Genomic DNA, 24,976 nt, shown 5'->3' with positions numbered 1-24,976 from the left:
TCAGTAGCTGCTATATTATAATTCGTGGCTAAACGTTATATTTGCTGCCTAGTGAGTACGCAGCAAGAAAAATATAGGCCTACTGAGTTTACACGTTTATACAAAATATTTATTCAGTTATAAATAGCACGACCGCTTTTCGACCTTACTGTACACATTATTTAAAACGTGACTCGGTCACAAACTCCCGTATATACTGTAACTCCGTGAAAGTTTGACTATATTTGTACCTCAACCGCATTGATTTTACTTTACCTTGCCTTCATTTTTAATTTATAGTCTTTGGTTGCTTTGACACCAACGTATACTATGTAATAAACTTATATTACTGCATATCATGCATTATAAAAAGCATTGTATATTAAGTACTTATTGAAAAAAACGCCGTTTACGACTTTAAAGTTGTTAAATACGTTAAATAACGTATTAAGCAAGTTATATTACACCAAACACTAAATTCGTTTTACGCACAAAATTCCGCTTTACTTACTACGGGATTTATCGTGCTTTATGTATTAATGTGTAATTACAGACTGTTGTTTCCTGCTAAGAAAGCCGTTAAAACATTTGTGAAATATGTTTCTTGACAGCAACAGCTTTTTCTACAATTTATGGCCAGGGTTATTGATCGTCTGTTTTCTTTTCTTAGTTTTAAGGTAAGTGATGTGAAAGAAAGAAAATTTGCTTCTGTGTTTGTTATAACGTATTGCACTAGTAGTAAAATGCATATATAACATACATAGTGTATATAGAAGCTATACGTAAGGCCGTTTCTGAAATGTTTAGTGGAGCAATGAAATAATGCAAACAAAGGAATGATTTATTTTTAACAGTTTCTACATCAAAAGAAAGTGGCAGGTCTTGGAAAGACTAAATATCCCGCATGATCCACCGTCGTTGTTAAACATCGGACATTTTAGGACATTCTATAGCAAAAGCGAAAATGTAAGCAAGTCCAACATCGTAAATATTACACGCATTTGTGCTTTATTATTTCTAAATGCTTTTTAATTATTTGGGTTTATGTTCATGTTTGCAGTTAAAATTGATATTTCATTGATTTTGTCTTTACAGTTTTTTATTCAAGATTTAGAAAGAAAAAAACGATTTGGCCTGATTTATGGGTAAGCTGTATGTAAGTAATGGGTTTTAAATGTGATGTGTAAAAACAAAATCATTAAATCACAAACTTTAAACTTTGAGTTTGTGCAAAGTGAGTGATATAAGCGTTCATGACATAAATATTTCTCCATAGACTTTCTTTGAAACGTCTTTAAAGAAATATTAAATTTTCCAAGAAAAACCGTAATAAGATAATACACTTTAAAAATGTCACAGCAATCGAATTAGAGTAGTAAACTTTAATTCACTCAAACGTTATTATTGGAACAAAAATCAACTTGTAAATTTCTAGCAGTTAAAGCATGTTTAGACAAGCTAATTTGATGCAGACAGACGAACGACTCTTAGACGATTATTTCCTGTTATTTGCATCACTTTGTGTTTTTGTCAGATTTTACGTGGGCTTGCAGCCACGCATTGTTATACACGACCCAAACATTTTGCGCCAAATCTACGTCAAACAGTTCTCCAATTTCAGAGATCGGCAGGTTAGCATAAATTAAACATAAAAATGAAATACTGCATATATCAAGCAAGAAATTAACACTTTTAATAAGTAACTGTACCTTATATAAGATCATAAATATAAACTGATTGTGCAATATATAGGCAAAGTTTATAAAATTTATGTTGTAAGCTGCAGTGATGTGATCAGAATTTTTATATATGATAATATTTAATACTTTCAGCGAACTTTCAACAGAATAAATGGCAGAGTCATGAATCTTTCTCTGACTGCAGTATGCGGGGAACACTGGAAGAGAATCCGGTATGTGCTAACAAATGAGATCATAACTTTTACAACCTCTTACAACATAACCTGAAAAACAACTATTCAGGAAAATTATCCAGACACAAGGCTCTCACAAATTTCAAAACATGTCATTGGTTTGTGTTGCAGGCATACAATCAGCCCGTTTTTCTCTACTAGTAGTTTGAAAAAAACTATTCAATTCATTGAAACCAGTTCTGATCGCTTGGCTGCAAACTTGAATAACACAATAAAACTAGGAAGGTTTGAAGCAAAAGAGTAAGTGAATATTTCCGTTGTGATATTTTTTCACCAAGCATAGTATGTTTGTAGCTGCTCATCGTTTTAAAAATTTTACAGATGGTAAACACGTTGATATGGCAAAAGGCAAGCACGGTTTAGTGAAAATATGCCTTTTTGTTTTTTAACAAAAATAGGTTATTTGGAAGGTATTCAATTGAAGTAATTAGCCTTGCTGCATTTGGCGTTGACATCCAATGCCAGGTAGATGTTACACGAAGGGTTAAAATAATGCTTTACCTTTTTAAATACCTATATAAAGCAGAATGTTAAGGAACAAAAGTAACCGTAACTGTTTCATATTCAGGATGGCCCAAATAGTTATGAAAACAAACAAGTAAAGATGGTGAAGAAAATGTTCAACGTTTCTCTTCTAAAGAGCCGGATGTTTCGTCTTTTCAGTAAGTTAGCACATTGTTTAATTTAGTAAAAATGTGTGTGTCAATGCAAAGAGGCAATAGCTTGGTAATCTGGGTTCCAGCGATAAAAAATCATCGAGGACTTTAAGCAGTGCAAAAACTCCCCTCAGTCCGAAGAAAATATTATGACAACATATCATATTAAAATTGCCACTAAAACTGTTTTTAGTAAACGAAATAATCTAGTTCATTTTGATTTTATGTGAATTTGTGTCAGCAATATTAGCATAACCAGCGCGTCTGAAATTATACCAGATAAAAGTCAGTATAAATAACTGTTTTGTATAACAATAGTTTCTATCGGTTCTGCGCAATTTTTGTATTAAAATGCATACAATTTTACTCTATATGCAGTGCTATTTCCCAACATACAGTACATAGCAGAAAAATTCAACTATTCTTTGTATGCAAGCGGAACAATCGACTATTTTTCTCGTCTTGCAGACAAAATTAAAACTACCACGAAAGACAAACAACAAGTTAGTTATACTTAGTCTTCATTTTACAATAATGCTCAAAGTTTTAGAGCTTCTATGCATTCAAACGACAAACAATGTTTTATTTGAAGTAAAATTTCTGATAAAACAGTTCTTGCTACTAAAGACAGTAGTCTGTCTCGTTATTTATACTCTATTTATTACAGATTCAACCAAACATTCTTATTTTTAGCTACTTCTATTCAATAACTTCACAATCATGTTTGTGACAGGTAAATGATGTCATGCAGATGATGCTAAGCAACGAAATAAAAGATTCGACGACAATGCAACACACACGAAAAGGTACACAACATGTCGATACATCCAGCAGAGAAAGGGAGAAATAAAATTTATTTTCACCATTTAAAGTAAACTAAAATGTATCATAATATAATTGAACATAATTGATTGGTGTGGGGTAGCGAAAAGACCTCACAGTCATCTAGGTCAGTTGCCCCAGGTTCTCCTAGATTACAGTATGTGCTACTTTTATCCCACATCCTTTTGACAGTAAATCTGCTGCTCTCTAGGAAGCTGATTTCTTTTTTATAGGCATGACAAACGAGGAGATTATAGCAAATTCTGTGATGATGATTACAGGAGGATATGAGACTACTGCAAATGCTTTGACATTTCTGGCTTATAATTTAGCCACGCACAAGGATGCTCAAGCTAGAGTGTACCGCGAAGTCCAAACAGCCATAATGAAATATGTGAGCATGCTTCTTTTTATTCACGAATACAAAATTAGCTTATAGACTTGTCTGTTGTGGTGTAATATTTTCCTGTTTAAACCTTAACCCTAATTCTTCAACTTTTTTCTGTCCTGTTGGTTTTGGACTACATCAAAAATATTCAATCAATTCACAGGGTGGATTTACTTACGACGCTTTTGGCAAAATGAAGTACTTGACTATGTGCATAAATGAATCTCTGCGTCTCTATAGCACCGTTGGACGGTAATCTAGTTTCACATAAGCAATGACGATGTGGTAAGCCATGTAGTACTGTAATAACCGGTGTGACCTGGTAATTTTTGCCTTAATAGGAACATTCGATTCTGTGAAAACGATACCATAATTAATGGAGTCAAGATACCGAAAGGAGTACATGTGGAGATTCCAGTATATGGGCTTAGTCATGATGAAGAGTATTGGACAGATCCTTACCAGTTTAACCCACAAAGGTATATTTCGAAACATAACTAAATATGAGTAATTAAACATTCAGTCTCATGAACTAACAGTTAGCTTCTTATTTAATTGCAGTTATTTTTAATATCATAAAATGCCCTAGTTAAAGCTTTTTTTTACTTTTGTTTGTGTTATTGTCATGAACGTCGGAAATACCCAATAATACCAAGCATTAAGCAGCCTACAAAACAAAAGCTATAGCTTACTATGACCTATCATTTGCATGGTCAGAATGGAAGATATGAGTAAGATTGATCCCATGGTTTTCCAGCCATTTGGAGGAGGACCACGAAACTGCATCGGGATGAGATTTGCAATGATGGAGATAAAGATGGCGATCTGTAAGATCCTTAAGGAGTTCGAACTTGACGTCTGTGACGACACACCGGTAACGCAGTTTTCTTCGTGTCCAAGTTTAGCAGTCTAAATGTTTTTCTCTCTTATTACTTTGTGTCGAATACTATGTATCAAAATAATTTCGTCTATAACGAAAACCAATACCGAATCGGTTTTTACATTCTTAATCGATAAATAATAATGAATCTACGGGATAACACCTATAGGTCTACTTTTGTGGGAATGAAATATTTTAACGTTCAATATTTGGCCCAACGCTCAATATTAATAATTCATTTGATCATGTTCACTTTGCAGCCACCACCTTTAGAGATGACGTACCGAGCAAGCATGCAACCTAAGGAAACTATCTATCTCAGAGTTTTCCGCCGTTAGAAGGCAATCAATAAATTTACATTATGGATTGGTGCTTCACGAAGCGGACTTTCTTGTTCTCAAATGCCGTGAGCAAGGTTCTCTCAAAGTCATATCGCCTCGTTTCCTGTCATGCACTCTACGGCCTATTTTGCCCCACCTCTTATTACTTTATTTTACGTAGATTAATCTGCACTTATAGATGTTGGTTTAATATCTTTGAAACATTGTAGATCTTTGTAGTGTTCTAGTTGTGTAAGTGTTTTGTATACGATGTGCACAATTTACTTGTTGGATTCAGTAAACATTTCTATAGTCTACTATAGAAATAGGCACATGTATAGAATAAAAATAAATTATTACAATTTAAAATGGTGATACCTAAAAAAGGATAAGAAAATGCAAGTTGGACAAATCTGGAGTAAAACCAAAAATATTAGCAAGAAAGTGTGTACATTTCAACAAATATCACCACATTACGAAATAGGAATTAATATTACATCAGTATGGTTAGTTTTGTAAAAAGCTAACTTGAACAAGTATATAGAAAATTTGGTGTCGGTATTGAAATAGTTATCCAAGGACTAACAAAATTTTTGCATGAATTAATCTCAGTTGTCTGTAATGCGTTTGTGTGCATTTCCTCGTTGTTGTATTTTTTATTTGGTTTTGAATTTTTATGTAGCTTTGTCCGAATTTGGAACTGTTTATTCTCTTCACTGATCAGAAACAAATGTTGTTATTGCTTTGCCTTAGATTATTGTGTCTCAAAGATTGAAAGACTACTTTTTATGTTGTTATTGCTGTAATGATATGATATATAGAAATCATGAATATGATTGGTGAATAAAAAATTAAACACAACGCAATAAATTTTCAACATGTTTTGTTTATCAGCTGTGTTGTATATAATTGTGAATGATTGAAATTGCTGTATGCTACAGGATATTTTATAAAATATAGGCTTTAATTTGAAAAAAAATATACATTAAGAATGTAAGTAGGCCTATACTACTAAAACAGTCCCCTTGACATGGTATGATAATAATTAACTTTATCCTAGCACCGAGGAAAGGTTTTTGCATACTTCAAATCCGGCGATGATTTCTCATCGATCGAGCCCTGACTACCGAGTTAGCCTTTGCGCAAGTTCCGATTGCCACACATTTTTTGTTTTTCTTGTATCGGAATTTAAAACTGTTCACCATGAATGACCGCTTGGCTACCGAGGCTTACCACACACTGCCTAAGAATAAACTTGCATTCATCTTAACCGTTTCCAATTACTTGGCTACAACCTTGGATTTGGTGGTCGGTGGCCATGCTAATATTTCATTATTTTAGCACAACTGTAGCTAGAATGGTATGTTTTAAGCCGTTTTCGCTCTCGAGCCTCGTTTCTTCTTTTTCTTGGGTTGTTAATTGCATGTAACCATTTGATTTCATTGTGCCGTAACAATGGTAAACACCATATTTTTAGCTATTTACTATTCGTCATTGATCTCGGTCTGCTTTTTCGACACATAGGCTAATAACTTACAGAATTTTTTTCAGAGATACAAATGTGACTTTTATGAGTTATTTTCTTTTACTTGAAGTAGGAATGAACGAGGTACGAACTAAGCAAGTTTATTCGATGTATAAAGCTCAAAAAGTAAAAGGGTTTGGTTTACATTACTTGGCCGCTTCAGAAAAAAATCCGATAAATAATATAATAAAATCATGGGAATTATTCATTTGTTCGAGAGGACAAAAAAGAGTAATCGTTTTCGTACGTGGATGTACACCCTACAATAAAATGGTAGGCTTATAACTAGGGCTTCCATACCGTCCTTATTTCTAAGATTTGTCCTTATTTTGAAAGTCTACATCGTAGAAAATATTATTGTCCTTATTTCTAAGAAATGTCCTTATTTTTGGCTTGCGCCCTTATTTTCAACAAAGCAGTAATTCTAAATGCAAACCATTTTCATCCTGTCCTAGTCTTTGCCGCCAAAGCTTTGTGACAACATAAAAGCAACACAATCTTATTTGGAACATAAAGAAGCAAGGCATAGGATAGGCATGAAGCATTGTTAGCACTTCAGGCTATCTAGGTTAGATAGGAAGGCTAGTTCTGTAGACTACAGACTGTAGTGAAGAAAAATTTGTAGTGTAGAAAAATCGTATTTTTTCCAGTCGTCCTTATTTTGGGTTCCAGATCGATGGAAGCCCTGCTTATAACACAAAAATCTGATCTACTTCGCGACATCGCAAAACAGAAGTAAATTTTACTAAAAAATAATTGCAAACTAAATGGTTTTGGGAAATTCTCCAAATGAACAGTCTCACTTGTATGAGGATTGAAAATGTAGCTAAATTTCTTTTGCCGCTAACCGGCTTGCGACTTTCCGTTAATCGTTAGCTGGCGGCGAACTGATGTAGATGCTAAATAAAGTGAACTTACATGGTCGTCAACTGCTAGTTGCAGGCAATTATATTTTTTGATTTCAAGAATTAGTAGCCTATGAAATTTGTTGTAGGCCTACTACTAGCAATGCTCGTACTGTAATGCGGGATGCCAAACTTCAAATTTTACCATAATAATAAAATTGAAAAAGCATATAACATCAAAATATAGCCAGAGCATCGCATTGTACAGTAGATACCGTACTGTACAAATGATTACAATGACTTTTTGATGAATAGCAAGCTTTCCTAATTGCTACCAGTTTTAGCCTATATTTGTAGGATGAATTTTACCAACCCAAACATGTATACGCACATCAGTTTATGATAAATGAAAGTATTGGGTTATTCTTTTAGAGATCGGCAACACATCACTCAACATGAGACAAAAAATTTTTTCGGATAAAAACAACTTGCTGTTTAAGCCTTGAATACTTTGGGAAATTCCCCAGTTTGTGATAATAATATTACAAAACTTTGTACTGTATTAGATTCTTAATATTGAAAAATGTTTGTAAAAAGACCTGAAATTCTATTGCTGGAACTACCGCCTTCATTACTGCCACTGTAGCAGTGAATTTCCTAATACTGAGCTTACATACTTCTTGTTTCATTATGATTGATTGATATAGCGAGGTTAGCAGCAGGCCTAGCACCTTAAAAGAAACAACACGTACTAAATGATAAAAAATTGAAACGAAATTGGTGAATTGATGAGGACTAAAAGCTCATTGTATAAAATGTGTAGATGCACATAAATTAAAAGCAATGAAGTAACTATTTCACCGTAAGACGAAAGTAGATCCTATTGGTAAAGATAGGTGGTTTGGTTGGGCGAATGGATATCGAAAAAGTTGATTTAAGATATTTTGGGTTTAAATAAAGTAAGATTTGTATGAGAAGAAAAAATTAGGTTGGACTTAGGTTAATAAATCCGTTATAGCTTGTAAGTTGGGTTAACAATAAACTGAAAAATAGCTTCGAGCATACAATTTTTTTTAGGTGAAATAGTGACAACCTTCAAGCAAAACAATTAATGGAAAGAACGCATAAGGCGCAATACTCAGGGGTGCAAACACAATGCTATGCATTCTGCATAAAGTTACTGACTCTTTTGTTTAAATTACCAGCACATACAATTGTGTAAGTAATGTAGTTGCATGAGTGTTTGGGTACATATTGCATAAAATGTAGAAAAATATGTGATACCATAGAGATAAATTTGGTTCTTAAAAAGTCGCTATAACAATAATATTATGGCAAGTTAAGATCCTACAGTTTTGACAACTTCCGTTTAAAGTGTTTACGGCAGTCATTTAAGATGTGGCAGTGATGATGTACTGTTTGCACACATAGTAAATAAGATGCTATAACTGCACTTGAAAAAAGTGTAGCTATACCATTGTTCATTGTGTAGCTGTACTAGGACTAGTTAGTGGTGTTCGAGTCATTTCGTTACATGGCAAGTATAAAATAAAATTAAATCAAAAGGTATAGGCCATTGTGAAAACAGTTACTTTCAGTAAACCTCCGATATAATAACAAGAACATTTTTCTGCATGTTTAAAACCATTTTTTTCATAGAACTTGACAGCCACTGGATAACCTGTTGCGAGTACCAAGCCATCAACCGAGTTTTCTTTAAAACTTTGTTCTTTAGCAAACTTCATTACATGCTGCAGCAAAGTATAGCCTATTTCTTGTCCCCGAAAATTTCTTTTCACTGTCATGTGCTGTAAAATAAACAGTGGTTGTTGACCGCATGGCAATAGTTTCAAGTTGCTTAAATATTTTCGCTAAATAAATGCAATGTTAAAGATGGTTTTCTTTGGAATGGTGTCCATAAGCATTTCGAAAACACTGCTATTTTGATAATAATATAGTCTATAAAACAATATTTACAGCTTAAGCAGTCATGAAGAGTTAAAGCACAAAAAATTAGGCGTATGGGTGCAGTCATCTTACAGACCAACACCAACATGCTATTTCAACCTCTTATTATTCTTCGAAAACGAATGAACTCTAATTTTTAAAATTAAATCAACTTTAACAGTGTTATATTGAGAATTTTATATCTCTATTATATCACATCTATAAGTAAGATGTTTGTGTAGAACTCCATCGTCTTGAGTTAACTACCAAACAGTTACGTGGCCAATAGCTCATCAGCAGATGCATATGAATTGAGTGATGTCAAATGTATGCGTACTGTGATAACTGTTAACCTTTAATTTGCTTTTAGATTTATGTCCTATTTTCAGTTAATTAAAACCCTAAAACATGGGTCTATAATTAATTGTTTGCTTATTACAAACAGGTATTTACGCTACAATTATATTATGTCATTCCAGTCAGGGGTGAATTGCTGCATTACGGTATCTATGAGAATGGTTTTACATGTTGCCTAAACGGACCTAATATTAATGCAGCATATATTTCACTGTGTATATGGCTTTCACAAGCTAAGACATATGTTGTAAACAAAACAACTGATAAATTCATTCAGCGACAAATATAGAAACCGCATAAACTGATCACTATAATGACTGCACCCTTACTTCTAAGTCACAAAAAATCATACATGTAGCTGAAGAGGATTGCTGCACATTTTCATAACATCTGGGCTGTCAAACCTGTCGTCCACAGGAATGGTTACAGCAATGGTTCCTACAACTTCATTTTCACTGGTGACAGCGACCCAAAAATGAGCTGGGTTGTTGTTATACTCTTTGCTGAAATTTTCCCATGAATTCAAGTTTTCCATATACTTTGCACTTGAAGAAACCGGAAATAAGTCACCTTTAAAGCAAGAAGCAATAAAAGCGAATCAAATGGTGAAGCGGTAACTTTATGTCACAACTGCTGTCAAGTTCAGCATTCTACATCATTTAAAAACAAATACATATTTATATAGCCTATAATGCAGATAATACTTAAGTTTAAATGGTTTAAAGTTTAAACCATTTAAATACATAGACAATATACGACATATACACCGGTATCATATATATCAAATTATTCAATTTAGACATCTGCCATTCATAGGTTACATACCAATAAAACACCATAATGAAGAAAAGACGAAAAAGAATCCAATTGTCAAAGGTACGACAATATGCCAACGTAAACTAATTTTGAGCAAATTGAAAACCAATGTCACCAGAATATACGAAAGTATTGCAGCCAGAATCTGAATGTGTAAATTGAAAAGTTACAGTTCCGCAATAATGGAAAGTATGGCACACACACTAGACTTAACAACATGTACACCAAACTTTTACATGTTTATATTTAATAAATTTTATAATAAACAAATCAGGAAAGTTCCCAGTAGTTGCGATTAATACAACTAAAGTGTTCAGCGCTATCCCCATCTCATATGCAAGAAGATTCAGACTATTTCGTAGTCTTGGAATAAAAGATTAACTTGGATTAGCCTAACTCAGGCACTCAGTTTTAAAAAATTCAGCAATAAGGCATATAGTAGTAAATCACCTGATGTGATACCAAAATTTTAGAAATTTAATGGAGGGGTAATTCTGTTAACCTTATAATTCCATGTGATATACATCATAGCATTTTTGATTTTGTCTGGAATATTCGTTTACAGATGAATGCTGGAGGTTAAGATTATCAGATAAACGCAACTTTAAGGTTTAAAACATTTAATGGATGTGACTAAGTGCATTACCCAAAACGATTAATAAACAGTTTCAAAACTACTGTACTAGCAAAACAATGGGGACGATCAATGCCTGTTATGACGTCACAACTGATCATTTAAAACATCATAAAGCAGACAATGCAAGCATGTTCCAGGCTTATATGACCAATTGAATACAGTTTAGACCTAAATCTACTTGCTATGCTTAATTTAAGAGCGTGTTGTGGTGTGCAGATTGACAGTTTAAAACCTTGAAATTCTTGCTATTCACTTATATTTGTAAAAGAATTTACTTTAAACCTAGTCTCTAACTTGATAATGTTAACATTTTGTCCCCCGCATATATCATCAAAAGTAGGCGCCTATGGCAATAGATATGTAGAAATGATTTATATTTGAAATCAATTATATAGAATAATTTAAAATACCTGAAAATGGGCAGTTTTAACAGAATATTTAACATTGAAAGCAAATGTTTCCCTCATGCTGTCTTGTATCAGAGATTGAATTTCTGATAGATGTTGTTTCTCTGCAGGTGTAATAGTGACGTCTTTCACATCACTCGTATCCTTAGTAACAGTCCGATGACGAATCATAGTGTACAGATTTCAGAGGTTAATTTGTAATTTTCTCCATGCCTACTAGTGACTAAACTATAGCTACTCTAGTGTGAAAGCCTGAAAATTATAAGTGCGTTATTGTTTTTTCTTGTGTATTTTTGCGGTACTATCATGAAAACCACCAGCGAATAAAGGGCCCACTGGACCATGAACCAAATTTTTTGGGGCCATAGGTCTTGTTACATAATTGCATGCAACAACCTTTTGGCTTTCACCTATTAGAATACATGTAATAGGTAGCAAAATGTAACACTGAAATGAATACAGGAACGAAACAATATACACCAGCTTCATTACCAAAAATTTAGCGGATCTTTGCAAAACATAAAATAATTGGCGTTACTGTCGTTACAAAATTGTTGTATGCGGCATTTTAAAATCCTCCGCCATAAATTGTCAGCTGCTGTTCGAATGAATTTGCGAATACTATTCATTTCAAGGCGTTTTAAGTGTTTTTTTGTGGCATAGAGGAAAACGTTTTGCAGATTGACCAGCGCAAGATATTCAGACCAAGCTCGCAAAACGCTGCTGGACCTAAGGTTAATTTCTAGAGCAACCATGCAATGTAAAATGGGTAAGAGTTTTTATATAGTATTGTCCGAATTTAGAACTGTCCACCATGGCCACTGAACAAAAGCAAGTGTCATCAATCCCTTGCTCAAGGGCATAACAATGATATAGCGCCACTGGGTATCAAACATAGATGATGAGCCGCATTTATTGTGACGCCAATGATCAGACCACTCGACTACCGAGTAGGGAGAATTTAGTTAATTTAGCTAATAGACACTAGCGGTTAAAAGTTCTTAGTGACAAAGATTTTGTTAGCTATTAGCCAAAAGAATACATGTAGGAAAAAATTTGGGGTAAAAGTTTGCTAATTTAGTGCGTTATTTTGCACTTAATGACTTATTCTTGACTTGGACAGAACTTCTGTGGACTCCATTTTCAATTGATTTAAAGATTGAATAAGTTAAACTTTGTACATTGTACTGTGTAATTGCACTCCTAAGAGTGCACTTCCATTGCATCTGAGTATTTTTTGCGTACCGCACTTGTCATTTTTGATTGTTTGTTGCTCCCAAGATCTTGCTGAAAACGTTCATACTCGGCAGTCTGACCATCTGGATTAGCTCACTAACCTGGGCACAAGCGATAAGCCCAATTTATCGTCAGTTTGGTGGACTTTTCCTCAGTCCGAGGATAAAAAGTAGGCGTCTAGTGCAGAAGTGCACAACTACAGGATGCATTTGTATACTAGACCCCAGCCACTCAAATTGTGACGTCTTCTGCATGGTTGTGCACTTCTGCACTAGACCCAAAATTAGATCATACCCTACCTTTATACTCTAACTCTGCCATATACCTTCTTGAAATATCATGGTGATGGTTCAGGAATGGACATTAGGCGCGCCTTGGATAAAACTACATTGACCAATGCTACAAGCCTACAACCATACGAAGGTACGATCTACGATACTAAAGATAACCGTTTGTGCTCGCCAATATCACGTTAGTTTTATGAGCCACATGCAGTACAATAGCAGTTTTAACTGAACACATGTTAAAATTTTCTTGTTACGTCACCAATGGCAGCCTGCTGTTTTTGAGTAAGATCATGCAATTGGTGACGTCTCGTAGTTGCTGATTAGTGATTTAGAGAGGCAGGTTAGTATTGTATTGTTTTGTTTATTTTTCGTCATTGCCTGTGGGGAACGAAAAACAAAATGCTAAACAATACAGCACGATAAAAAAACAATTAACAATTCTACCAGGAAACTGTGGCGTAGACGATGGGCGCTATTTCGTATTCTATTGTTTATTTTTCGTTAACGTCAGTGGGAAAACGAAAAATAAAATGCTAACTGTTACAACGTAGATAAAAATCACAATTCAGGTAGCAGACAACGACGGGAAAAGTAGCAAAGCCCAAGGGTTTAAAACGTGCAAGAACGATGTTAACACGTGGTTAGCACTGTCACTAAATCCAACAAGCAAATAACTATAAAACAAACGAAAAAAATACGTGCTTTAGTTAAACTTGGAGACTGATCCAACGTGGTAATCAAAAGCTGATAGTAGAAATACGCTTCAATACCATGGTAACAACAACAAACAATAAGTTGGCTAAGATTAGTGTAGCTGGATGGTGAAAAGAAAATCCATACAAAAAGAATTGAAATCCCGTTTTCGTGGCCAAGGAGAGGGCACGATAGTAGAGCTCTGTGGTGCAATAAACTTATTGAATTACACCTGTCACAAATGAGATATTGTGAATTTACACGCCTCAGATGTCCTACACAAGACAATAAAGCGAAGTGTTACAGTAACATATGAACTAAAAAAAATAAATACACACACACTGAGCGGTTGAAAAACATGGCCGGAGCAAATCAGTTTGAAAATGAAAAATTTTTCGGATCGAAATCGAAAATCGGTTTAATGCCGGCTTATGAACAATTCAAACTGCAAAAGTACTTCTACCAACCAAGATCCATTGTTTAAAACCGATCAAACTATTTGGCTAGCTATCACAAACCGCTGACACAGCAACGAAACACTATTATACGGATATTTTAGGAGTACAACTTTTACCAAGCAAAGAGATTCACAAGTTTTAAATTTTTGCACTATTCATACTAGATTTCACTATCAAAATCAACATATAATGAGCGGGAAAAAGCAGCAAAGCCCAAAGAATTACAAAAAAGCAAAAAAATTACAACGGCAAAACAATGCTCATAAACACAAACATATCACCTGTAAAGACACTTAGTGACGTGGTAATCAGAAGAACGGCTGTTATTGTTGTACAGAAGCTTGCTGTTTTCAAATAGCACCATGTTATTGTATAATGATCAGTAATTGACAAGCTGCTTTTGGTAATGTGTAACGCGAGGCCGCAGTTCGTGACGAAATGAACAGCAGGCCGTGATTTTTCGATTGGCTCCATGCAATTGGTTGCTGTTTTGTAACTGACCACAGCCTACTGATGGCAACGTACACCAAGCTGTGGTTGGTGACGTAATTAACAGCAGACTGTGATTGCTGGAGTAGCACTCTGCTGTTGGTTGCTGCTGCAAACTGGACAGCTTACTGTTTGTTTATTTCAAAGTTGTTCAAGACGTATATACAACTTAGGCAATCCTTTCCAATATAACCAATCTTTAAATAAATTTTTTTTAAATCTTTGTACACTTTTCTTTGAAAAATCCACATTAGCTGCTTACTTTGCTGCAAGTCTAGGCTGCTATTGATTACGTCACGAACAGCAGCCTGTCAGTCACCGAGCAACAAGCAACAGCAGAACGCTATTGAAAAACAGCAGCCTGTAGCAGCAGCTCGTTTGGTTACGACCCCGTCTCTTCGCGTATGTACTTTTGGCGTTTCTTCACGCCACTTTCTGGTAAAAATTCAAAATTAAACAAAAAACACAATAATAACATACCCAAGCATGATATGATATTTCGCAGTTTTCAATAGCAGTGACGTATGCCTTTATTACAAAAATAATGTGAACAATACGCAATAAAAAACTAAAAAGAGAGGTATAGTTAATCACACTAATTTACAATAAAACTTTTCTTTTTGTAGCACCGTTTGTTGGATGTATGAAGGCTCTTGTTTTCTGTTGACCTTTTTTCAGTTCATAAATAAAGTAAACTAATCTGTGTTGTATCGCTGCTTTGCATAGCGTCGCCAAAACACCATCGTGCACTTCTATCTTAGAAAGTAAAAAAATCATTGTCTTTTACTCTCTGACGTTAAATTCAACATTTTCCGTTTCTTCTATTGTCAAACCCAATGGTGTTTTCATGCATAAAGCAGAGGTCATGTGATCAGCGCGTTGTCCTGCTATTGGCTATGCCACAACATAGGTCTAAACTATACCAAGGAAACAGCTGACAAAAGGGGGCGTCGGCAAATATGTCCAATACTGATGCAATGCTTACATCATTTGTATGGTATGATAATAAGTTAATCTTTATCCTCAGACTGAGGAAAGTAATTGCACAAATTAAACCCGGTTTCATTGCTTCATTGCCCGGTTAGCCTTTTTGTAAATTCTGATACACACACAAGTTTTAATTGTTTTTTGATTCTTTTCTATCGTATTGCATGAATTTAGAACTTTTTGCCAGGACCATTGAGCAGGACTAAACCAAACGCATCAAATACTTTATTGTTGCAAACCCGTCATAATAAAACACTGTAAGTTATATGCTTTACATTTATTTCTTTTACAAGTAGACCTAAACTGATGATTCGTGAAAAATAGGTATACGCTGTAAGTGCACTTGCCAGCCGTGATTATTTACATGCGCACTTATAGGTAGGCTATGCAATAACATATATCTGTATGCCAATTGTTTTCACATCCCTTTCGGTGGTGATTTTGATATTCTTGCATTACATTGTACATTCTTTTACTTACTTATAGATTACTTACTTACTTTCTTTATAGATTGATAATTTGAGAATGTTAGGTTAAGCATAAATTGATCCTTAAAATTGCAGACGGTTATGAAGAACCTGCCTTCAGCCTTTATCTCGAAATTTCATTCGTTTACAAAAAAAAAAAAACATGTAGTCAAAAAAACGGAAGAAACCAGATCAGAAAGCTTCGCAACAGTTACGTCACCTGCTGACTCAAAAGCAATTCCAGATTTCTCAGGAAGGCGTTGTCGAAAAGAAAAATCAAGATGACCAGGAAAATTTAAATCAAATAAACGTTCGATACAATACAAATGTCTATACTTGAAACTCTTGACCGACTGATATAAATGGTACCATATTTTGCCAATATGACTGCTAGCCTGTTTAACACACAGCATTGCACAAATATACAAGTAATGAGCATAAGCAATTACACAATATTTAACAACTAATACTGCTATACACTACTGCAATACAATTTATAGTTTTTAAGTACGAAAAATTGTGAGGGTTTACTCCGTATTTACAATGCCTTCACGAGGGACCACCTTGAGGAAAACCCTTTCTTTGGGGATCAGGCTGGATTTGAACGTTTGCTGAAGTGGAGGGACCTAAAAACGGCAAAGGTAGTTGTAAAAGTAGTATTGATTCTGTGGTTCTTGTTTATTTATCGTTTGACGTTTTTCAGGGGTAGTATAGGGTAGAAGATGCATTGTTGTTACCGCATCAACATGAAAGTACGAGTATAAAAAAACATATGCTGAGCTTGGACATGAAAATAACTGCGTTACCGGCGTGTCTTCACAGACGTCAAGTTCGAACTCCTTAAGGATCTTACAGATCGCCATCTTTATCTCCATAATTGCAAATCTCATCCCGATGCAGTTACGGGGTCCTCCTCCAAATGGCTGGAAAACCATGGGATCAATCTTACTCATATCTTCCATCCTGTTGAAACAGCAATTATCAAAAACATTAAGTTTAAAACTATAAAGGAATTCATTTTGTACATATTAACTTATATAAAATTGATATTCATAAAACTAAAAAAAAACTTACCTGAAATATGGTTAATCATAAAGTAATTTACTATAACTATACTGTACTATACTATACAGTATTTTAAATGATGTATTGTATTTACCTATCGGGATGAAATTTGAATGGTTCGTCCCAGTATTCTTCGTCATGGCTTAAACCATAGGTAGGTATATCAACATGTACACCTTTTGGAATCTGAACCCCGTTTATAGTAATATCGTTTTCGCAGTAGCGGGAATTTCTACAAAAATGTTTTGGTAATATGCATGAAAATATCGTAATGGCGTCATATACTGTGTGAAATCCAAAAGTTACCAGCAATTTATAGAGGTATGATGCAATTCTTTACATTTATGACAAAACTGCTGATGAAATTATAGTTGTTACATTTAGTTTTTAGCTTCCCGCTGTGGTGGTTACAATGAAGAAAACTGTTAAAAATATTAAGTCCAATCCAGAATGTTAGTTTTTCGTTAACACAACGAAAGAAGAAAACACGTTGTGAGTCTTTCACCGGAGAAACGCTATTTTCAAAACATTCATATTTAGTGTAATTTAAAAGGCTATACTCTATATAGAAAGCTCTTTGCCTCGCCTGGTACCGAAAATTAGTTTGGGGCTTGGCGGCAACCACATAATAAAACAATGACCCAACCTTGCTATAACAGGATAAAGTCGAAGCGATTCGTTTAAGCACATCGTCAAGTACTTCATAGAGTTTAGGGCTTCGTAGCTCAATTCACCCTTTTAAATACAAAAAAGTTTTGTTAAAAGGTATGAGCTCTTCTAAATGGATACACCTCCAGATATACATTTTCACTTGGATCGCTTGGGCCTTGGACCATCGATATTATTGCAAAGACTGCAGGGTCAGCTTGGTCGCCTAAATCGTTTTAATCGCAACAGCTATAGACAACGTTCATTGATTGGCTTATGGAAATTTTTCCTTTGCACGTACAATGCAAGTTTTCGATACGCTCAAAGCAATCCAAAAGAAGCGGTCAAAGAGAAACTGTATATTTTTGGGGAACCCTTTATGAAACAACAACACCGACACTATACGTATAAGTGAGGATCAATTATGCCAGTGTTACAAGTGCGTCGGATATAACTATAACTATAACTATTAAACTTACGTATTCTTTTAGTGTCTCTTCAATTTCTTCGGTCAATTTCGCTTGCACATGTTTGTGAGTTGCCAGATTATAAGTGAGGTAAGTTAAGGCGTTTGCCGTTGTTTCAAATCCCGCAATCAACATAAGAATTGCATTTGCAGTTATTTCCTGTTTGGTCAAACCTTAACATGTGAAAAATCTTTGACAAATTAGATTATGTCGAATTGTGTTTCAGCAGAACGGATCTTAATTAGCATATTTTTTCATACAATTAATATTTTCATACATTTAATTTTATAATATTTCCATTTTTACTGAACACGTTACCTTTTGCTTTTCCGTTTTTAGCTTCATCTTCAGAAATTTCGGCCTCCAACATTGACTGCATGATGTCAACTCTCTGCATATTAAACATCGTTAAAAACTTACTGCTTCACATCTACACCGGCACAATAAATGGGCAGAAACAGGAAACGCAGGTGTAACTGTTATTTAACTAGATAAAATGGAGAAACTCGGCAAACTAAAGTCATATCTTGCACCAACCTTTTGATCTGAGGAGTGTGATAGTCTATCAACGAGCGAGAGAGTCAAACGGTGAAAGAACGTGATCGGTTTTTTAGGGAAGATCGAATAATTTAATTTCTCAGCAATGTTTTCTGTCCATGGGAACAACACTAAAGCAAAACGTTACGTTACAAAGAGACGTAAACTCTAATGTTGTTGGCTTGTATCGTCTTTCTAAAATATTCAGAAATCAATACATATCATAATTATGAGCTACAAAGTAAGCACTATACTTACTAAAAATCAAGATAAGAGGATTCTTGAAAATTTCAAAATTAAATATCTCTTTGGACATTTCAACTACCTTTCTGCCCGTTGCCGCTGCACCAGGACTCTGTCAAATGTATTTTTGTATGAGACTGCTGGTCTTTGAGATAATGTCATTAATATATACGTGATAATGAAATCAAAGGTTAACATTACTTACATTGGAATGAACATTTACACTAAAAGCCGCCGAACATACAGCATCTAATGACAGTTCTCCAAACGTTCTACGAAGAAAATTTTGCAATATTAGAAATTTTGCATCATCAGAATATTGTGATACCAAAGTTTAAAGTTGGGCAGGGCTTTTCGGGTCGGGTTCAGGCTTATGTTTGAAAAAAGTCGACCCAGATTTGGGCCCGAATGTATACTCACACTCAGCCACAGCCACGACAGCTTTGCTTTCTTCACACAAATGTGCATGCGCGCACAGTGCTACAGACCACCCGCAGAGCGGAACATTCAAGTCAGAAAAGTATAAAATCGAAAAATGATTTTGATTCATTTAGTAAAATTACCTTTCGGTCCTAATTCGGGTTAATTCGGTTAAATCCAATAAATTATCCGGTTCGGGCTTATATTTTCGGTTTCTGGTTAACAATATAAGGCTCGTTTACAACTCTGTGTGATACCAATATTAGAAGTTCAGTATTTAGTATCATAACCTTTATGCTTGGACTGAGAGAAGTATTTGCACGACCTGAACACAGCTATGATTCCTTATAGTTCAAACCGCGGTTAACGATTACCTTTATCAGTTACCGGGTGCCGCGGTTTTTGTGCAAGACAAATACATACTGTCATACTGCTTGTATATATTGCCCTATTTTAAAACTGTTCACCAAATCTACTGGACAGAAGCAAATGAAGTGTTGTCAATGCCTTGCCCAGGGCCATTATACAACGGTAGCGCCGCTGGGTATCGAACTCGGGGCACATTATTGCAAGCCAAGCAGCGCTATATCCAGCAGACTGTAGTAACTTTCACATACTTTGGAAAGTGATCTCAGTTATACTGCACATATAAATCGAAATACACGCGTCATTCAAGTGCTATGGTAACGTTACGAGTGAAATCATTTTATGTAAATTTATGCCTTACTCTTTGACGTCAAATCTTCCGTCATCGTTTTGCACACTCTTGTGCAGAGCAGAAGTCATGTGATGTACACATTGCTCCACTATTCTAACCATTTCTTTGAGCTTCGACGCAGAAAAAGCTGGTGTTAAAGAGTTCCTAAACAAAGCGTTTACGTTTACTCCCTCGACGTCGGAGTGATGTCACTTAACTTACCTCATGCGTTTCCAATGGTCTCCTCTCGACGCCGTAAGCGCTGCGTTTATGTATTTTACTTTTGAAAACGTTATCTACAAAATATACAAAGCATATTAGTGTGCCAAAACTTTTCTTAATGAAAATATGTAGTTTAGGTCTATTATTATCAATTTTCAGCTCGTAATTACTTAGTGAAAGGTTACAGAAAAAGACCGTCACTATTGTAATTTAATTTTGATTTTTAAATAATGTTGATTGGGCTGTGTATTATGATTACGTTATAATTATGTAATGTTATTAAAGAACTTTTTCTATACTCCATTCACCTGCCGGTCTCTAAAGTTAGAAAATTCTTTTATGTAAATCTGTTTAATAATTTCCGGATCACAAACAACGATTCGTGCTTGTAGTCCGGTATAAGAACTGTAGAAAGAGGTTTGTAAGCAATCTTCAGCAACCCTTTTGGAGAATATCCTTTTAAAGATACACAAAATTTCACGTAAAAACTTACCCGTAAACGTTGCCATATTGCTTTTTTCTAATAATATCTTGATTGAATATCTATAATAAAGTGCCCAAGCTTAAAACTTTCCCAAAAATTACACTACTAGACAATATTTCGATTTTACATTGCGTTAACGTCAAGAAATTCGAATTCGTTAACGCGACATTTAATGCTTTATAACTTGGGAAAGCGTATTTCACATTGATAGGTAAAAGAAATAGTTGACGGATCGTTCTGATATATCGGCATTATTATCACTTACGCCATCAACATTATCGAACATTGAAGCTAGGTTTCCCAAGCCCAAGATTGACGGTGGTTCATGGGGAATATTGAGATTCTTTAAAACTTGCCACTTTCGGTAAATATAAAACCTGCAAACGTTATAAGCTTTATTTTACGACTGATGCTACGATTAACTTGTTTGAATTTCATGTACAGGTTTTCATTTCATTATCTTACAAGCTAAGCAACACGAGAAGGCATATTAAACTCACTTGAGCAAGAGTAAGGCCGTTACCAAGAGCATCCATGTTTCAATGGACAAGACATCCAACGGAGAAATCATGGTTTAAGCTTATTAATGGATATCTATATTTTAAAATGAGCTAAATGCAACTTTAACTTGTTAGTAAAGTGAAACATCCGATAAAGTTTATGCTGATCCTGGTAGAAATGTAGGTCTTTCTATTCGATATTAATTGGCTTGTATATACAATTTAGCTTTCGACTAAGCTTACTCTTCAAGCAGTACTGAGTTACTGAGTTTACTCTTCTACCAATCGGTGTCTTAAATTACTTCGACTTCAACTGAATTATCTGGGCCAGTGGCAAAGTTTTTTAAATCGTACAAAGTCTAATCACGTGCGCTTGTTTGCCAACCGTCGCCCCAAGCGAAGATTTCGCACGTGATTATTTTTGCAGCGCCAACCGACTCGTGACCGGACGGTGACTGCTGACGCAATCGCTTGTAAATTTCGTGTTTCATTCACTACTTTTATCACGTAATTCTCACAAACATCTTATACAAATTCTGGTAATTTTCAATGTTCCAGCATTTTATATGTTGAAAACGGGAATTGTGGCAGAATACTTAACTAAAGATTTCTAATAATGAAATGAACTATAATATGAATAACAAAAACTTCTTTGCACCACACCACTTCTTTTGAACAGAATGTGTGTCGTAGTTTTACATATGTCTGAGATCACGTTGTAAAATTTTTCTGTTAAGTGTGGGTTTGTAGTACTCACTAACGCCACAAGTCTATATCACCCTTGATACAAATTGCAAAGGAAGCGCAAAATACACAAGTGCCGTTAGCTGAGGACTAGCAGCAGTGCCAGCCTTGTTATCCTTTCCATTCTTCCAAAAAGGTATAGTAATGTACAAATAGCATAAATTTCTTGTCAGGTGTTAAAATTTGCAGCACATGAAGCGAAATGTCTGCGTCGCAGAAGCAGAAACAACAAACAGAGTTTTTTCTTTAACAATGCAAGTTACTGCACTGGTTATCAATATAAGTATTGCGTAATTTTTATGGCATTCGATAACCTATTAGTTAGAATTGTTAGATGTTAATCGTGTTTTGTTTATACGCACGTGGGCTGATGCGCACGCTGACCACTATGTTCTGTGTTTGTCATTAAAATTGAAATAATTACAGTCGATATTTGCTCTTTGCCATATGATGTTTTAAGACTTTGTTTCACAAAACGAAACAACGTTAACTCTAATATCATTGAACCTGTCATGTATGAAGCCAGCAGTTATTAAACCGTTCATAGCAAACATCTTACAAGAGCTACTGCATTCACATTTTCTAATGGTTCCTAAAATTGCTTCATTTTATGTACTGCGCAAGGTGCACCTGTCTGGTGTAGCAGCACACACTCACCAAATCGACACTGCCATACATGGCGTCCTGCGTAATGTGACTGGATATCTGCGTCTCACAACATTGGACGATCTTTCCATTCTCGCGGTGATCCAACCTGCCGGGCTTTACCTCGAAAGAGCCACTCTTTCTCTTGCTTGGCAGGCAACGGAGCCAGTAAATTTGCTCCACTCGAATCTTTGTGCCAAAGCAAACAAGCCGGCCCAACGACCAAATTCCAAACGCATATTCATACCAGCTGTACTGTAACTACAAGAACAAGCCGAAAATTCCGACGTCAGAGCTGACAGCTTTTTCACCGATGCCGATTCCCATCCCACCGGACTATCGCTGTCTAGGATGGCCTGGGTACGGCTTAGTCGCCTGCAAACCGGTGTCGGGAGTTTCCGCTCAGCGATGTACAAATGAGGAGTGACAAACTCTGCGGATGGTGAGTGACCATAATAACCACTTCATATTAGTACAAACCCATTCTCCAGTATATTTACTGATTACTTTTCTTTCATTTAATGCAAATTTATTTTTGAATTTGTCCTTTACTTTACTTTTTTTTGCCACTAATTACGCAATATATACAAGCTACATAGGATTTGCCCAAGTCCTAAGGGTCGAAGACGTAATACTCACAAATCATGGATTCATCAATCGCTTATGAAATTATCACTAGTTTCATGGCCGTTCGCTTAAGAAGAGTAAGTTAAGTTGGCAATAATAGTGCTTTCATGAAACTTAGGTGTGAGGATTGTATTGGGCAGTATTTGAAGATAAATTTTTTTACCACCTTTTGTTAAATGACTTGTGATATTTTTTGCCGAGTAAACAGGTTTATTTTGTATACACTTATCATTGCTTACGTATGCATACTTAGAAACTGGCCTACATGGACCTCCTGTTGTACGTATTTGTTGATGAATAAATATTAAGCATTTGACTGGTTTATAAATGGAAAGTTTGTTTTCACAATATTCTTTCCATTTATGAAAATTTGACAAACGCTCTGGCAAGAGCTGTAAACCGAACCTGACAAAAGGAGGGCATTTACAAAACCATTGAAGGGTATCAATTTTCAATTCAGTGCACCAGAACTGTGATTTCAGGAAGTGAAACTCGAACACATTATGACGAAAACAAAATCACCAAAGCGGTGAAAACTGAAAACCCTTAGACGAAAGAATAATTTCGCCAGGCACTGCCGTTTCAGAGTTCGCTAACACATACCACACGAGAAGCCAGGCAGACAAAGTTAGCTTAGCTGTAGCAAACATTCGTGTTAAGTTTGCCACAGGAACAGGTATCGCAGCAAGGTTTAGGATATATTGGTTGGCTCAATGTTCAGTACTACTTGTTATCATTAGTTTGTAATCTGATATTAATGCAGCTATGAATGCTTGAAAACATTGTGTTCAAGAAATATTTCAAACATTGTGGTTGAACTTTAGTAATGTCAACTGGCTGGTACTTTATTAGCATAGATTGTTCGGCATTGAATGAACAACATAAACTTTTCCTTGAGATTCAATAATAATTAATCTGCAACAAATTTTGAAAAATTTTGCACGAATTAAGAATTTAAATCGTTGTGCTTTTACATCAGTGACTAAGTTTCGTTGCAGATCTTCCAGCCTACAATTTTTGTTACTTAATTAATTAATTTTTTTTTGTTGTTATTTTTTGCATTTTAGTTACAAGTACTTAGTTCATCAAAATATTGCAGTACAAGTACGAGTACCTGGCGAGACCTGCCAGCAAGTAACAAGTACCCGGCATTTGAGTAAAGATAAATTAGTACTTGAGTCAAGTCCTTTTCTCGAGGAAAGTAACTCTGGAAGCAGCACAGAAACACTGATAACCTAGATAAAACATAGTTTTATTTCTAACAGCAATTTAAGTTAATGAAAACAAGCTATAATATCAGTACCAATATAGCTGAAACAAAAATGGGTACTTTGTTAGTTGGATTGGGAGAAAGTGTTGTATTATTTTAGTTATTTGATGTAATTAGCAGATAAGTAAGTGATAAACTCGAAAAAAAAGCTTGCCCTATACGACTAAATACTGCAAATGCAAAGTTTGCGTTTGTGCCAACTCATTATAGACTACTATAAAAGATTGATCGCTTTCTAAATCCCTTACGGTTTGGATCAGCAAGCACTTCTTTCGGTT

General features: G+C 35.1%; 3 protein-coding genes across 4 annotated transcripts; 1 reads left to right on the top strand and 2 right to left on the bottom strand.

The window, feature by feature from the left end:
- The first annotated feature begins 530 nt into the window (after positions 1 to 530).
- LOC143451964 (cytochrome P450 3A5-like) lies at positions 531 to 5,868 on the top strand. Its single transcript, XM_076952752.1, has 15 exons — positions 531 to 656; positions 834 to 945; positions 1,075 to 1,124; positions 1,514 to 1,610; positions 1,812 to 1,891; positions 2,024 to 2,152; positions 2,311 to 2,377; positions 2,481 to 2,574; positions 2,947 to 3,071; positions 3,302 to 3,374; positions 3,624 to 3,784; positions 3,942 to 4,030; positions 4,120 to 4,257; positions 4,496 to 4,652; positions 4,919 to 5,868. Exons 1-15 carry the CDS (start codon positions 577 to 579, stop codon positions 4,994 to 4,996), a joined length of 1,530 nt encoding a protein of 509 aa, XP_076808867.1. The 5' UTR covers positions 531 to 576; the 3' UTR covers positions 4,997 to 5,868.
- A 1,862-nt stretch (positions 5,869 to 7,730) lies between these two features.
- Positions 7,731 to 11,760, bottom strand: LOC143453143 (uncharacterized). Of its 2 annotated transcripts, none has more exons than XM_076954306.1 (4): positions 11,516 to 11,760; positions 10,478 to 10,613; positions 10,005 to 10,222; positions 7,731 to 9,156 (listed from the first exon to the last, which is right to left on the bottom strand). In XM_076954306.1, the coding sequence occupies exons 1-4, from the start codon at positions 11,681 to 11,683 to the stop codon at positions 8,908 to 8,910; spliced, it is 771 nt and encodes a 256-aa protein (XP_076810421.1). In that variant the 5' UTR covers positions 11,684 to 11,760; the 3' UTR covers positions 7,731 to 8,907. The 2 variants fall into 2 exon arrangements, with proteins under 2 accessions (XP_076810421.1, XP_076810422.1); XM_076954307.1 differs by having other exon boundaries at positions 9,015 to 9,156; positions 10,057 to 10,222.
- Positions 11,761 to 15,870: 4,110 nt separating this feature from the next.
- Positions 15,871 to 21,996, bottom strand: LOC143452588 (cytochrome P450 3A31-like). Its single transcript, XM_076953618.1, has 15 exons — positions 21,413 to 21,996; positions 21,178 to 21,289; positions 20,922 to 20,971; positions 20,737 to 20,833; positions 20,429 to 20,502; positions 20,237 to 20,371; positions 19,295 to 19,361; positions 19,105 to 19,201; positions 18,847 to 18,977; positions 18,628 to 18,700; positions 18,322 to 18,482; positions 17,841 to 17,929; positions 17,289 to 17,426; positions 16,936 to 17,092; positions 15,871 to 16,755 (listed from the first exon to the last, which is right to left on the bottom strand). Exons 1-15 carry the CDS (start codon positions 21,481 to 21,483, stop codon positions 16,657 to 16,659), a joined length of 1,551 nt encoding a protein of 516 aa, XP_076809733.1. The 5' UTR covers positions 21,484 to 21,996; the 3' UTR covers positions 15,871 to 16,656.
- Between the last annotated feature and the right edge of the window lie 2,980 nt (positions 21,997 to 24,976).

The sequence above is a fragment of the Clavelina lepadiformis genome, chromosome 4 (genome assembly GCF_947623445.1).
Source record: "Clavelina lepadiformis chromosome 4, kaClaLepa1.1, whole genome shotgun sequence".
Classification (NCBI taxonomy): domain Eukaryota; kingdom Metazoa; phylum Chordata; class Ascidiacea; order Aplousobranchia; family Clavelinidae; genus Clavelina; species Clavelina lepadiformis.
The sequence above is the reverse complement of the archived record's forward strand: the minus strand, read 5'-3'. Positions and strand labels throughout refer to the sequence as shown.